This window comes from Ischnura elegans, chromosome 7, assembly GCF_921293095.1.
Source record: "Ischnura elegans chromosome 7, ioIscEleg1.1, whole genome shotgun sequence".
Taxonomy (NCBI): Eukaryota; Metazoa; Arthropoda; class Insecta; order Odonata; family Coenagrionidae; genus Ischnura; species Ischnura elegans.
The window spans coordinates 5,253,205-5,270,427 of record NC_060252.1 but is presented as its reverse complement, the minus strand read 5'-3'; the positions used below and the strand labels follow the sequence as shown (position 1 = coordinate 5,270,427).

The 17,223-nt window shown below is 35.1% G+C and overlaps 1 protein-coding gene across 1 annotated transcript; it reads right to left on the bottom strand.

Annotated features, from left to right (window-relative positions):
• Positions 1–2,456: 2,456 nt before the first annotated feature.
• Positions 2,457–17,222, bottom strand: LOC124162291 (zinc transporter 9). The gene is made up of 12 exons (XM_046538778.1): positions 16,949–17,222; positions 16,685–16,873; positions 16,398–16,593; positions 16,205–16,287; positions 15,992–16,109; positions 14,645–14,783; positions 12,958–13,113; positions 11,673–11,784; positions 10,070–10,280; positions 9,729–9,921; positions 9,459–9,572; positions 2,457–6,956 (listed from the first exon to the last, which is right to left on the bottom strand). Exons 1-12 carry the CDS (start codon positions 17,040–17,042, stop codon positions 6,912–6,914), a joined length of 1,650 nt encoding a protein of 549 aa, XP_046394734.1. The 5' UTR covers positions 17,043–17,222; the 3' UTR covers positions 2,457–6,911.
• Position 17,223: the final 1 nt, after the last annotated feature.

Genomic DNA, 17,223 nt, shown 5'->3' with positions numbered 1-17,223 from the left:
CAACCCATAATAATCAACCCTTATTGAGGGTTAATGTAAAAAAATAATTTACCCTAAAAATAAAAATTATTTTTCACATTGTATCTTCTTATTCACTTTCTTACTCCTTTTATTATCTATTCACTTTTTTCTCTCATGATTTTAATCACAGCACAGAAAAGATATAACAATATGATAAACAGAACAAACTTCGTCATGGTAACATAAACAAATAAATGTACATTTATGTAGACATTACATGAAACACAATCAAACGGAGACTGTATGGCTTTCAGTCTTCCCACCACATGCATGCTCACAGGTCACTGTGAGCGAGAGCACACATACTCACATATGTGTACGTATATATATATCTTATTGGTATGTGTGTTTATTTTGTAGCAAATTTGAGTGTATCGTTAGCTTCTAACGTAAAGTACACAAAGTATATGCTGATTATGAGGAATATTATGCTCTGAATTGTGGATTTCGAATTTTTCGATAATAAATTTGATTGGTATTTCAAACATAGCTCCTATATTTTTTATGATAGAAAGTTCATTTAAATTTTATTTTGTAGGGTTTTTACTGACTACAAGGTCATGTGAATAAAATTTTTTTCGAGTCATTAATTTTGAAAGGGGAGGGATTTAAGGGTTTAAATAAGGTGGAGCTCCCTTGGAAATAGAGGTTTTAATTATCAATATCTCACCAAATATTTATTGTATGGAAAATTAAATCACACCAAAATATTTAAAAATAAAGAAGGTATAATTTATTACTCTTGCATTTTTTTCTTATCTCCAGTTTTTTTGGAGTTATTTTGAAAAAAAGAGCATTTTTAACAAAAATGTAGAAAATGACTTTTCACTTTTTCCTCCATTTTTTTCAAAATTTAGGGTTGTAAATTAAAAAAACTTCTAGGATCAATTAACAATACTTAAATAAAGAGAAATACTGAAGGGCATTGATTAATTTCGTCTAGTGTGGTAATAAGGAGTTGTTTTCACTGATTTTTTCGTACAAAAAAGAAGGGACTGATCTTATTTTTAATCATAACTCGCTCAAATTTCATGATAAAAAATATTTTTTCTCATTATAAGAAAGTTTTTTAAAAACACTTTTAAACAAATTGCATAATGTTTCCTTGAAAATTACATTATTCCCGCTATTTGGTATTGAATCTTTCAAATTTAGCGTATGACAAACAATAGATAACCATAAACAAGTTGTAGCTCGGTCCGAATTGGTCATAAAGAAAATATAAAATAAGATTTTTATTTAATTTTTTATAAGCTACAGTTTTGTAACCCACAATTTCCTGATAACATTAATACTTTTCAAGTTATTTGCCTATAATCGATTAAAATCGTTGATTTTTTCGTCAAAAAACTGTTACTTTCAATCGCAAATAACTCGAAAAATATTAATTTTACGCAAAAAATGGACAGAACATTTTATTCTTAAAATTTATTTTTCTATCGATTCCTGTGGTCAAAATATAATTAAAATTTTCCACCCCCGAGATGGGGTGGAAACCACCCCCAGGGTAAAAGCGCCCGTCGGCATGATATAGATTTTGATTCTTGGTATATACCCTACTTATTGTGAAAATTTCAAGAAAATCGATTCAGTTTGAAAAAATTGCAAGCCAAAATGCTTCATTTCCTGGGCTATATGGTACAAAAAACATCGAATAGTTATAGAGTTTTTTACGTGCTAAAAATAACAAAGTGACCCATTTTTGTCATTCCTCGAAGGAAATTTCATTAATTTCTGTAGAAAAATCGCTTATAAATCCCAAGTCAGCAGTCAACGTGAAAATTTGCAGTTCTAGCGATGGATGTGGTGGCGTATGTGGTTGCGCTCATTCCTGTACGATACAACTTGTTATACAGCAATCTCTGAAACGCCAACGCAAAGGTTCGACTTACGTAAATTTCGACTTACGCATAGTCTGCCGGAACGCATCTCTTACGTAACTCGGGGGATGCCTGTATTCCACAATCATTCCTAGATATCACTTCAAGGTAGTAGATTGTCACACTACGGTAACATTTTCCTTTGTGACACTCTTGCCCTGATGTGTGCCTTTTCATGAGCACTAGTGAAAATTAAAAATTGTAAGCTTCCAATTGTAATGTAGGATTAAACTATTCTTAGGGGCATTAATCTTGCTGTAATAAATTTCCAGTTAAAAAAAAATATTATTTCATAATTTGTTGTAATTATTTGCTAATATTGTCTTTGCTGCACTATCAACATCTTAATAAATGAAATGCGCTGATATGCAATTGTGAACATGTGAATGCAATGTGCAATTCATTCCACCTGTACTACATTAACAGTAGCCCCATTAGTTTGGTAATTCCCATCAATGACTTTTGAGGTTTTAATGTTGTAGATTGGGATGATCATAAATAAGTTTTTATTGAGTTTTCAAGCAAATAATGGCATAAAAAATCAAATGTCTTGGCTACAGAAAAATACACAAAGCATTTATTTTATTCAGGAACCATTATAATTTATTGTTAGCAAGATCAAAGGTTAAAAACAAAGGTATAGATCACTAACATTGAAAATGATATAAAAACTGCTACACTTTTCTTTGTTATCCAGAATCAATAACTTTTGTACCTTACACAACAAGCACTTGAGACACAGAAACTTTTGTTTGAAATTGTTTGCCCATACAGCCGTGGACTACCTTAAAATTGATTAAATTGCTCCCGTCAAATAATACCATGCTTATTTATTGTCCTCCGTATGTGAAACAATTAATTATACTACAAAAATTCATAATATTGGTGCCAAATGAAATCAACCAATAAATTATTTGAGAAATTCAATAAATTAGGCAGGTACAAACCTTGTTTACAGGAGAGCATGAGATTTGTAAAGTTTCTTTGGATAAGAATTTCACCAATACGTAAATAACAAATGAAAATATTTTATCTGCTAGGCCTTCCCTCATTTCATTTCCTTTTTATGGACTAATCGTTGCTATACACCTTCCATGTCTTAAACACAGCTAAGTTAAATTACTTATCGGAATTGTTAAGCTTTTATACTGACAGGCTGAAATCATCATCTTTAACACCAACAAACTTGTAGCAATCCAAAACAGATTTTTACAAAATTAATATAAATCCATTCACTTTAGGATATTTTTCTTGGTTTGTTAATGCATTGTGTTATGACTGCTTCCACAGGCATGTGCTCGTGCTGAACTTTGGAATGGATTTCAATGGCCTTTCACCAGTGAGTACAAACAAAAGGGATTTCAATAGTAAAATAAACTGGATGGAGTATGTATTGCCTCAAGTACAAGACTGCAGTCTGGGGAGAATAGTAAAAATTCATTTCAATACACAACGGAGAGCTACCTGATTTTGCTTCTTTTTAAAATGTATGTTGTGACATGAAGTATTTAATTTATCCAGCAAAAATAAAACTGAAACATGATATATCTTGGAACACTCAACAACCTACAATAAAAGCACATACAATCACCATTACTCAAATCTGAATAAAATATGGAAAAATAGCACACACTTGATATTTCAATTTTAATAAGTACATTGTTATCTGGAAATCAATTCGTTAGATTTTGAAAATAAACATTTCCAACATTTTAATACCTTAGTGATAATGGGTTTCCAAAAAACTACACAAATTGTCAAGCATAATCTATACCCCAGTTAAGATTTAGGAATATAAACATGTTGTATTACAACATTGAATCCTCTTACATTATCAATGGATGCTTGAAAATGAGCTATGTTTAATGATCCTAAAATTGGGATAGGGAGCCACTTCAATAATTGATAATTGCGACTCTTAGAACAGAGAAAACATTTTTCATGTGACATAAAAACCTAGTTACGGAAAGAAGAATACATTTCCTTACAAATGTGAAAACAAAAATCAATCTAATCTCATCCAATAAAATGTAATGGTTAATGTTTTTCACCAATGCAATGGTAATCAACTTTGCATGCATTTCTGGATAAATGAGTACTCTTTATTTTTTAAAGTATTAATCGTGATTCAGTCAACCATGTCAAGTAGAAAATAATTTTTTTTAATTCCACACATGAGGCTGGAGGTTATTTTATTTTGACACACTAAATACTCTCACATAGAATGTATCTTGACGGATCACTTATGCTTCAAAAGGGAAATAGTGTTTAAAATGACCAATGTGACTCACTTAAATGCCATTTTTGAAGTTTATTTCAAAGAACTGTGTCACCCATTATTTTTTAATTTCATTCTCAAGTACATTGAAGTGTGTACGTATGAATAATCTTGATAACTTACTTCATTTTGATACTTGAAGAGAAGGCATGGGTCATAAAATGCATGCTGATCACTGATGCATTTATAGCATTGCATTCTCAGTGTATTGCACGGTAAGCACAAGTTTGTCATCTTTGGCAATGGAATGAATGTGTCAGGCCAACTGTTTCTAAGGTCACAAGAAAACGTTTTTCAAAATTTTAATCTATGCACTCATTGCTAGTTAGTGAACCTCACATATCCAATCAGTTTGTACGTTAAATTAAAAATATGTACTCTTAAATCTCGGTGGAGTGGGCACAAATACTCAAATAACAACATTGGCTGACAAAATTCTTGAAAAATGCATAAAAATATTATTTGTACGATGCAACAAGCATCATAAAGAGGAACTAGTACAAGAAAATGTAGTTACCAGAAAGTCATACTGTTGTGTCAATGTGTTAATCCTTAAAATTGGTATGCACATGAAATCGTGAAATCCTCAATGCATGGCTGTTGGTTTTTTAAGTAATAGGAAAAAACTTAGACCAATTCATCCTTTATTTGATTCATCATGCCCCTATTTTTTCTTAGCCATAAAAATTAAGGAGCTTCTCTATGACTGGGAATGAACTGCCCATGGCAATGCTTTTTCAAAGCTATTTTTGGATTCGGCAGGAAAGTAAATAACTAACATAAATTCTTGGAATTACAAACATTTTTTCTCAACCAGTGTAATTGAATAATATCTTTACTATAGACTGCCATGAATACAGGATAATGCAGGTATACATATAACAGGGTAACTCAAGCATTATTATGCCATGAGTTCTGACCATGATGGTACCATAGCATAGAAAATTCACCGGCATTTGGTGATATGATATGGCTAACATGGCTAGGAACACGTTTGCCAAATGTAAACAAGAAATAATATGCACTGTTCTACAAACAATTATAAATGGTAATTGGTAACTTTGTAATGTTATAATACATCTTGGTAATTCGTTTCTACGTCAGACCACCAATATGAAGAAAAACTCGAGGTATGCCATGCAAGAGCGACAAAGTTTAGGAAAATTAATCAAACCCTACTGGAGGGAAAAATTGAATCAGATGAAACAAATGTGAACAAAACATTGATTGAAAAATTGATATTCTCTATCATCAGCTTTAAATCATCGCTTATTGTCTGACAAATTTGAGGATGAGGAGGACAATTAAATCACTGCATACGTAAAAAGTGGTGGTTACTTAAAGTGGTGGTGATAAATGACATTGCTTTCAAGTGACTTCTTGAGTTGCTGCCTCATTGAGCTCCATATGAAGAACATTCTATTGAACATGGCAGCTTTTACAGATTTCAAAATTAAGTGGATCGCACTTATCGAGAGCTGATGAAAATAAAAAGAATTTGACCAAAATTTTGCATCATGGAGCCCAAAACACAATTATGAATCAAATTTAAAGTGATTGGGATTAGTGACATAGCACATACAAGGAACAATAAACAATACAATAAATACAAATGGTAATACTTCACCTCAAAAAGTAATTATGTAAATAAAGCTATTTTATGCAAACTTCTGGTGATATGCCAGATGCATTAGCGATTAAGTAACAAGATACGAGAAATTAGGTAAAGTTTTAGCCAGAAATTTACCACAAAAAATGGTCCAAGCATATGATTTAATGACGTTTACCATTAGGTCGAGTTTAAATATGAAATACTAAGAACAGATCAAGGAATTGTGATCACCACTACCGCTGATAAACACCAAATTTATTTTACTCAGGTTAGTAATATTCCTAATTTGTCGTTAATTCTTGGTTCCAATTGGATGAAGTAGCCCCTTCCACTCACTTTTGAAAAACTACTGGGAGAAGTGGAGATTTTGTTCATGTGTAATCATACTTATAATATTATAAAATGGCAGATGCTACTGTGGAAATAATTGGCAAACGTGAATCAGACGTAAGAACTGAAAAAATGACATTACCTCAATTTTTTCTAATCCTGGAGACTTTATTTTTTTTACATCACAATTGTTAAAAGGGTTGCTTTTTGCCCAAAAGGCAGAGAATCAGAAAAGCAAATTATTTGGACTTCCTTTTTTATGCAAAGCAAGGATCTAACTATACTCGGAGCGTGAAAGGCTTTCCTCAATACGTACATTGGGTAATCTCTGACTTAGGAATAGTGCGGCTGTGAAAACAATAATTGATAATAGCCAAAGAGCATTCTGTAGACTGATGTATGATGAGAAAAGCAAAAGAAAATGTAGTGGTAATAATGCAATAGTAGTGAAAAGCAAGACTTTTTTTCTTTTTTGCTATTATATATGTATGCCACTACCTAGACAGTGTGTCACTTGGAACAGATGAGTGCAGCCCTACATGAAACTATTATCTATTTCATTGCAGATACAGATTATATTCCCTCCCAGGTTATTTACCATCAGATTTAAATTAATATTCCTTAAGATTAAACCAAAGAAAAACTCTAAAAATGTATAAAATTTCATTGGAAAAATATTCTTGTGATAATAGAAGTAATAAAATAAATAAATTTGTACATGAATAAAAATTTCACGCATATCACAAAGTGGTAATGCCTTAGTTGTAAGCTGTCAACACTCTTCTGTGGGCTAGAGAATCTCCAAGTCGCAGTGCCGGATTTCAGGATATTTTTCCTGATAGGAAAAAATGAAAGACAAACAATTAAATTTTAAGTTAAGATTAATAGCAAATAGTATTCTTTAGATGATTGACAATTGTTATTAAAGGCAATTGGGGTATTTCAAAATTATAAAAACTTTCATACATTCATGGTTCATAACACAATGGAAGTAATAACGCAAGTATGTCATGAAACATTACACATGTACCGTATTTGCACGGATCTAAGACCCCCCCTTTTTTGGAACTCCACTAAGGAAAAAAATGTTTTCCTTATATGAAATATTTCACAGTTCTTTGTATGTCTAATTTTTAAACTTAGATCAATTTTTAGTAAAAGAAAGCATAAGGTCTGCTATGCGAGACACATATTCTTCAGGGTAATGAAAGTCCACCCCCAACAATTCTAACACAAAAACTTAGTTCAACAATGCTATTTTTTTTTTAAAGTGTACCTTGGAAACATGATTTGACAGAGAAAAATTGTTTTCTACACTGAATTCAGCATCGAAAAATTAGGTATATCTACCGACATACATATTTACAAACTAAATGCAGAAAATTGTTGAATTTGAATTGAGGGGGTGAGAAGCCATGGGGTACAAGTGATTATTTTCTCAACAGAGTCGGGTAAAGTTAATTGTTAGAAGCAATACACAAAAACTTGGTTGCCATGGGATATGGGTGAGTATCTGATTTGAGATGACATAGAGTAGAAGATCTGATGTACCACTAAATATCTACAGTAGACTCTCGTTATTACGAAGTTCACGGGACCGAAAAATCGGAGGTTCGTAATAACGAAGTTCGTAAGAACGTTTCTTTTAGGAATCGTCGAAAGGAATAGTGTATTATAAATGCGATTAAATTACGCGGAAATAAATATAAACAGGAAAATGCGTTTCAGTTTTTCAACAGAAGACTGCGCCATGACGCAATCGAGGGTTGATATCTTCCCGAATACATGAACTCCGATATTCAAACTCGATGCGTCCCAAGACCTTGTTCCTAGGTTGATAAAATTACAGTCCGGCCACCGAGAGTTGCCCAATTACAGACCAAATGGTCTAGGTCTGGGGAGGGGGCAAGGCTGCCAGGTAAGAAAGGGAAACGCTTACAAAGTGTTCCGTGAAGAAAAGATCCGGAAGGGACGACGAGCGTCAAGGACCTAGAGGAATAATCACTTGTTCTGTGATTCGAAGAATGGGCTTATTTTGGTGGATCAGGCTTATTTTGGTGTTCGTTTATGCATTTGACAACGTTGTATGACTAGGCGAGGGTGTGAGGTGCGTTTGGGGGACAGCGGTTGGCTTTAAACCGTGCTGGCGCAGGATTATCCGCCCATCCTATTGTGCCGTAATCGGACAACCCTCGCCAGCCGGACTGTATGTAATTTATCGCAGAGTAAGGTTATCCTGCGGGATGCAACACTGCATCACACGTATGCGCTTACTCACGCTTGTGGCGAACTGATATAGCGGGGCCTGCGATGCATTCGGAGCCGAAAAAATAGCTCCCCGCGGTGACGAAGAACGGGCGAAACGTTGAACAGTTCCTAAATTCACACCATTTTCATTGATACCTTATTCAGATCATGATCACAGTGAGAGTTTCCCAGCGCCACACCGCGTAGTATCGGCCAAATCGAAAGGCGCCAAATTTGAAATTTGAAAATTTTGAATGCTCCTATCTCTGAAAATTCGTAAATCGAATGTGCATAGGAAGAGGTCTGACTGTACATCCTATTTACGAACGGTTATGAGTAGGGCACCCTGACTACACAGGAATGAAGCTAGTTATATGATGTTGCGTGTAAACTGAATAAAGAACCATAATTGACGCTCTTAGGCACAGTAAACGAGAATAACTTAAACGTGGCGCAATTATTGAAACTTAAGTGTAGTGAATATCCACCTAAATACCGTGGCTTGTGCGTGCAACTTCGTAATAAAGTTCATATTGTAACTGCTGGGACCGGGACATAAGTTCGTAATTTCGTAAAAACGAAAATTTCGTAATAACGTTTCTTTTACTATAGCTTGGATAGGCCCTTTCGACGGGACCAACGATTTGCTTCGTAATAACGAGAACTTCGTAACAACGTTGTTCGTATTAACGAGAGTCTACTGTAGTTGATCTTGTTTGTTTCCTTTAACCTCTAACTCTGTTTGGAAACAAGAAATCGCTTGCACCCCTTGCCTTCTCACCCACTCAATTGTAGTGTAATTTAATGCATGACTTACAGGAATGAAATGGAGGATTTGTAGTAAATTAAGCTTTATTTAAAAATGCTATTAATGAAAAATGATGAATAACTCCTAATTAAGATGAGAAAATTGGAATGAGTGGCTTAATTGAAAATAAAATGTGTAGATAATTAAATCTCAAATTTAGAATTGTTAAAAAATTTAGAAAAACTGAAATTTGAGATTTGACAGCTCAGGTGAAAATATATTCAGGTCCACTTAAACACGTAATATGATGTCGTGCACTGAAAAGACATAAACTTTACTTACTCTGAGCTTAGCTTCAATGCGATCTATTTCAGCACCTAACATGTCCACTATGTTCTCGCCATGCTTCAAGAGAAAGGCTTCCATTTCATCAATGTTCTGCATGTCTTTCACCTCCTACAGAAACAAGATAAGTATGCACATCACATCCATAAGAGTCGAGTCCAAAAGTAAATAAAATTTTATCTTCCTGTACCTAATAATCTTATCTTAAAAATACACCCCTGAAATAACGATAGAACATTAAAAAGCACATATAAATGAATGACTAACCTCAAGGAGAGTGTTTAGATCTTGCTTGTCCAAGTAAGACCTGGTGAGTTCACGCCCATCGAAATCTACTTCAGCTTTGTATCGAACGAGAGAGTTCCCCATGTCTATCCCTTTGACGTCATATATTGCACGAATCATCACGTCACTCTCCAGCTGAGAATTTATAACTTCCAACCGATGTTGCGGGATTGATCTGAGAGAAAATAGAACGGACACCATTTAGCATCATGTACCACTTCAAAACTAAAAACGAACACTTTCAAATTAATAGCTGCTGATAATTTCACCCCATGAGAGACCAACTTCACAAGGTGGAAATAATCTGCATGTAGGGAAATTACCTGCCAACAAGAGCAGCTGAGTTGGTGTAAATAATGAATGATGCGACAGCCCCCAATATTCCGCCCACCAGAAGGGACCCCACGGCATCCGGCGTAGGACTTCCCAGGGCCACACTCAGGGCCATACACGATCCGGCCACACCAACACTGATCACAGCAGCAAAGTCCTCCATGAGCACCACATTGACGCTCGGGTCCTGCCCTCGGAGAACTGTAGTGAGAGAGGGAACAAGGCATGAGAGAAATTGCCATTCATCACAATACATATCAAACATATAGAACGTAAGACGAGGGTTTCATGTGAATCAAAATGCCAATGCGAGTATGTAATAATGAAAAACATGTCTGCTGGATCAAACAGAATATAACTCATTACCTTTTTCTCAGGCTTGCCACTAGTTAAGTATACAGCATGCAAATAAATTAGGTTCCTGAGAATGTACCAAAGTCAGATTTATCCAGGACTCATTCTAATGGATGGATGGTGAATACTTAGGATTCAGGAAAAAAATAGGAATAACAATAATAATTTCCCCACACGTAAAATTTTTCACAGTATCTACCTATTTATTAAGTGAAGACAAGGCATACAAAACCAGAGGGTCAATGTCATAAATTCATACGCCAGCCATGGTGGTGGGAGGGCAAGTCCTCGCCCATCGAACACACCTTCAATGTTAGGTAGGTTTCCCCTATTCAGAGCACTCACATTATGGATTGTTGGATTCCCCCAATGTGAGGGCCTTTCATGAACTGTTTTCAGGGGACAGGTGAAGATTAATGAAATAAAATAGCATAAAATATGCATCATAAGAGCCAATTCTCATTAGCAATTTTTTCCTTCAATAAAAGGTGCTTCCTGAACAAGTAAATGGACCAGACCTCTAGCACATAACACCAGCAACTCACAAAAGGTGGACGGCAACTCATGTTTTTATCTTGTTTGAAACCTGAGAGAAATGTTGAATGGGGATTTCTGGTCTGAGAGAACAATCCCGATACTTTGACTTGAGCAATGAGCTCAGGCCAACAGCATGATTTGATTGTTTATTCCTGTGTGTATAAATTGTGCCAAATTAATACTTCAATTCTACAGCCGTAACGTCCTTCAAACTTATGTACTCATTGCTCTAACAATATCAAACTCTCTAGGAATGTGTCGCAATTCAAAAGAAATATGGTTAAATTTTTGTTTCGGTTATATTCTCCAATCAATTTTTGAAATCTATAATTTGCAAAACAATAATTCACAATGAGATATTAATGCTACCAATTATGGTGTTAATTTTTACAAATTATATAATCACTTTTCCAATTTATTTGCCAATTTTTCATTTACTACAGTGTGATACGTGTTCTCCTGACCACCTATGCACGTTGGTTGGGTCAACTACCTTGGTAACTGCTTGGTTGCCTGTTTTTCTTTTTATTTTCTTTCAGCTGGCTTCAAGCTCTTACAAACTTAAGTATACTTTTATTTTTTACCAGTATCACATTTTTAATTTCACGTTCTAAGGGACTATGACCCACAATAATACTGTTTTGCATTTTATGTTATATTCTACCACCTTCATAAATGATCTATGTTGTGAAGCATACACACCATATTCCGTGAAAGTCATTCCGCATGCCATGGCTCCCTTCCTGATGGAATTCACAGCAACAAGCAAAGTGGCCCCTTCTGACACTAACGAACCTCCGAGAATGAAGAAAGCCTGCAAAAGGAAAATTAAACTGCATGAAAATCCCAAGCAAACTAACTGTCTTTCCATTTTTACCCTCTGATTTCTAGCTTTTTCCACCATATACATACATCTATCCATACATATATTTTTTGCAACTCCAAGGAAGGTGGTTGTGCCACAAAAATCTAGTCGTGTGAGCGTTTTTTATTGTGTCATTCATTATCTTTCATACTTCGTCTTTCTCAAACTGGGTTGTATTTGAGGCAAATGCCTCATCAAGGAATATCAAGTATGAATACATGCAACACTGCAATATAGATTTAATTAGTGTATAAACATTTTCAAGTTGCATATACATATGTAAATGCATGAACATGAGAACGGACTAAAAAACCACCCAATTTTATATGTAAATGCATTAGAAGAAAATGAATCTAAAGTCTTTTAATATGGTTCATACAACTGTATATGATCCATTCCACTGATATTGCTCGTGCATTCACACATTAACTTGTACATTTTAATGTCTCTAGTAATCAGGCCTAAATATGGGTAAGTTTATGGAATATATTTAATCAAAGACAAAGAATATGAGAGGTGGCAAAAATTGTACTGTATATACATATATCCCAGGGCATAAAAATGTATCATTGTATACACAGCAAAAAAAATCGAAGTAGCTCTCTAATATTAAAACGTAATCTTCAACAATATACAATTTTTGGAAAATTCATGATATTTTTTCTCCACACCATTTTCTCATTGTGAATCAATATTCAAACTTGCTGGCACATTACTTATCTATTAACTGATAGTGGTGGGTCTCCTTTGATTTATGGTTTCCAATCAACCACATAGGACTGCAATACACAAGTTTCCAAATTTAGTTTATTAAACCCAAAAGGCATATTTGATGCCAATCGATTTAAAAAGATAAACTATGTTTCTTTGTTAATTGTGAAAAATTTCTAACACCCACAAATAAAATAGAAACATTTTTTTCCCAGGCAAAGTCATCTTATGTGTGACTATTTCTAAAATTCACAAAACTTCCTCTAGATGATGTAGTGAGTGCTCATGGAAGCTTTAAACTGAACAGTTTCTTAACTGTAGAGAGTAAATATGAATCAATTTGACTGCATTATGGTCAAATCTAATTGCATTCTGAAATTAATTACAACACAGACTACATTGCATGCTTACCCAATAGAAAGATTCCATTGGTGAGGGATGAAGAAGACCGATTATACCGTGGTAGATGGAGAGCCCAGTGCCAACACAGAATATCCCCACTCCAGACACCAGAGAAGCAACGTATTTCATGTTGCTGTAGCCATACGGATGGATTGAATCTGCACCCTATGTGCATGAATGAGAGGACAAATACATGAGTTTAGGAAAGAGAAGGAGGCATCGCACATCTGAGGTAAACCATTCATTCAGACAAAGTTCTGCTCGAGCCACTGCAGAGAGTGGAGCTCTGATCTGCCACATTTGGGGGTCTCCAAGCGGGGAAATACATACACGCAACGAACTATAATGAATGACAATAATACTTGGCAGTTGCAAGATTCCCATATTCCGATTCATTCACTCACCCATTTCAAATTCCTCACTTTTCCTTGATTACCCAAAGGCAAATATTTATCTCATTGAGTGAAACTGGGCAAGGGCCTCACCACAATGATACACAAGTTCCCGTTAGAACACTTAAGTTAGGTATGTAATGTTGGGCCAAGGTATTGCATGGATGACTATGGATACTTTATCCATGGAGCTTTTGTCTGCTGTCAGTATATCGCAGGCAGGGAACACATGGGATCTTCACAATGGACCAAGAAGGTCCAGGGTGCCTCTTGAAAATCCCCAACCACACAATCTAATCTAAACTGCACAAACATGGTAGTATACTGTCCAACTTCTTTCTAACGAACTTCTTGGGACTGGGAAAATATTGTTTTATACAGGGGTTTGTTTTAAAGAGATTGGCAAGTTCTAGCGCAATAAAAACTCAATATTGGTTGAATGATAAATATTTCACTATTCACTCACAGCAGATGTTATTGATCAAATTAATAAGATAAAACTTTATATCTTAAGTCAATTCATAAATTTTAACTTTGGAGGAGCCCTCTATGACCCTTAGATCTCATCTTGTATTGTTGCTGCAGCACAAGATGATTTATAAGTATTAAAAGAAAATAGAGATGGCACTTTTCCACAAGTTTATTTAAAGTACGATGCGTTTCAACCGTCAAGTACATCACGGTTGAAATGCGTCGTACTCTAAATAAACCTGTGGAAAAGTGCCATCTCTATTTTCTTTTAATATTTATAGAATGTCATTCCACCACTTCCATGCTTCTGGTACTTTTACAAGATGATTTTTCCTTGTCAGGTGTGATTAGAACAATGCATTTAAGTGATGTTCCAACAAACATCAACTAATGCAAGCCATTTTTGCAAAATTGCCCGCATCATAAAAAAATGAAACTAGAAATTATATCTTAAGCAACGCTTGGACTATTTGCACCATGCACCATAAAAGCACCTGGAAAAATGAGGAATCTTACGACATATTTTGTTCTGAAGAGGTGATCAAATTTTACTTTGTGGTGTAGAAATGTAATCTGTATAGAAGATTGCTGCAAAGTTAGTGAAAATGCCTACGTTTAGCTAATTGGAGGAATACTGGATGATTGTTTTTGCAGAAATGAGATATGCATTTCCTTGTTCAGAGGTTTTTTAGAAAGAGGTTTGACTGAATATATACAATAAGAAAATTCTGCATTAAATTTTCATTAACTATAGTTAAATCAGATCACCACTCACCTCAAGCACTACAAATCTACTTGACTACTTCTAAGGATGGCCTAGTTAGCAACTATACCTGCACAGATTTATGTATCCCATAAGCCAGGATTAGCTGATTGATTGTGTCAGCAAGAGAATGAATACTTTCAGCAAACATGCTGTGTGATCCCGTGTAGAGCCAAGCAAATAATTTGAACAGGAAGTTGCTTGCATTTCTAGAAGGGAAGAAATTGATTCTCATTAGGCTGAGATAACGTTAGGACCAGTGGCGGATCCAGAATAGGGACAAGGGGGGGGCTAAGTGGGGGTTTACCTCCCAGCAGTAGTGGGGGTCCAAACAAAATTACCATTCTGTCTAGTGTAAATTGGATATCCAAGGGGGGGTTAACCCCCTAATTATAGCCCCCTAAGCCCCCCATAAATCCGCCATTGGTTAAGACCAAACTTCTGACAGATTTAAGAATGTTCCAGCATTATGATATCAGCTGATGTTCCTATCTTCACCATTACAACAATAACTTTCTAATTGATAATACCCTAAATTAACTTTTCCATATTCCACATAATATTTATCAAAGTAGGTAGAGTTTAATGATTTCGACCTTTTCACGTCATTATCGAGAGGCAACAGAACAGCACTTTTTGCTTCTGATACCGATCTGCTTACCTCTTGATAATAACCTGAAAAGAAGGAAACCAGTACAGTTTTAAATAAATATAGTATGGAATATAACCACGCTTATTTTTGATTCTATAATGTCACCGTTCTATGAAGTGAACTCGTTAACCATAGATTTGATACTTTCTAATTTAAGTCCAATTGGTTGGTACCAACCGATCTAGGAAAAAATAAGAAGCTAGATATTAATATGTTATTTCAGCCAAGTGCCAATTCGTATTTTAATATTTTCACCTTTTTTGCATTTAATTTTTCAGAGTATATCCTGTAACAAAATATTTTGAGTAAAGTCTGCACGTTATCTTAATGCATGCAAACAATAATGCATAAAACCACGTGAAATAGCACAAACTATGTGATTTACTGAGATATTTGGCTAGGAACTTTCCATTTCGAAAAAGTGTGTTAAAACTTAAGATTTTAAAGTCCTGCATTCAAAACCACTCTAAATTAATCTGAATGTTTCCACAATCAATATTACCGCAAGCAGCAAATTATACAAGTTACAAATACAGCTATCAATAACGTAATTTGACTGACTTTTTTACACTCGGACAGTCACACTGAGGCATTGAGAACGAAAAAATAGGGACTGCCATCTTCGTCTTCTGAAAAATTTACCTATTGTGACCATTAGGAAACACATAAATGTGCCATTCACAAATATTGTTGACTGTGGAAGAGGGGCAGGAGTACTTCTCACGATTTTCAATGGGAATTTGAAACCATCGAGACATTACTCACATTGCAATTGCAGTTAAAACGACACGACCTGACGAACCAAGCAATCCTTTATCGTTAAGTTCTTTCCTGTACTGCTCCCGCCGAAAGTCCTTAAGGACTTGCTTGACGGTGAAAATACCTGGAGTGAAAAAAATTAACAAATGTGATTAAACCTCGCAAAACGAGGAATTAATGCGTGCTATACAATGTTAATATGTGCACTAAGAAACTTACTCTGCTGGTATCTTTTCCTATCAAGATCTCTTTTGGCCAATTCTTTCGCTAGGGCTTCTTTGGTTTTCCATACCTCCAGTGCCCTAAAGACAAAGTATAAAGCAAGCGAGAGCATAAAAATCTGAAGACTTAACATCTACCCCCAACAAATATCAATGAATGAATGAACTGAATGACTTGAATGCAGACTAACTTGGATTCCACATCCCTCCTCCAGTACACTGTGATGGGTGGTTCAGATTCATACGGAGACCTTCTTTTTATCTTTCTTAAGCTCTCCAAATCAGAAGGTTTTAATAGAAAATCAGACATAGCTCGCACAGGAGTAATAAAATTCCTTTCTAGGGACGTTGAAGTTAAATCTACCCGTAGTCTCTTTTTGGGTGGGGCTAGCAAAGAAAAATTATATTGTAAACACAAGTTAGTCAAACTATAAATACTTGCAAAGAACTCACATAAATAACTATTCATGAACAACACCTTTAGGGGTTTCTTTAACAGGAGGTGATTCTTCATTTTTCTTTATAACATTGTCATCAGCATCTTTGGATGCTACGCTGCATCGCGAAAAATACCTGTGTGGATATACCGAAATAGTAGGGGTTTTTGAATGTGGAAACGCAGACACGAGCCCTCGAATGAGGGATTGTAACTGTCCTCTGGAAAGCACTGAAAAAATAACATTTTGGTGAAAAGACACTCAGAAAGAATTGTTGTCGTTAACCACAAGGCGGCTATAATTACCATCATACACATTCACAGCTAGGAAGGTCTTGTTTACATGTCTACATGTATTCCGGCATGCAAGCCTTGCCAAAAATCTTGACCTATGTAACATTTCTCGCTAAAGCTATAAATAAGTAAAGGCTAGAATACTAAGCGCCTCCGATGAATCATGTCTTTCTTTCTGATGATTTTCTTGAGAAATAACGATGAATTCCGTTGTTAAATTCATGGAAAATGCTCGTAAACTTAGAGCAACAACCCTTTAACCATCGCAAACCATCACATCACTCCTT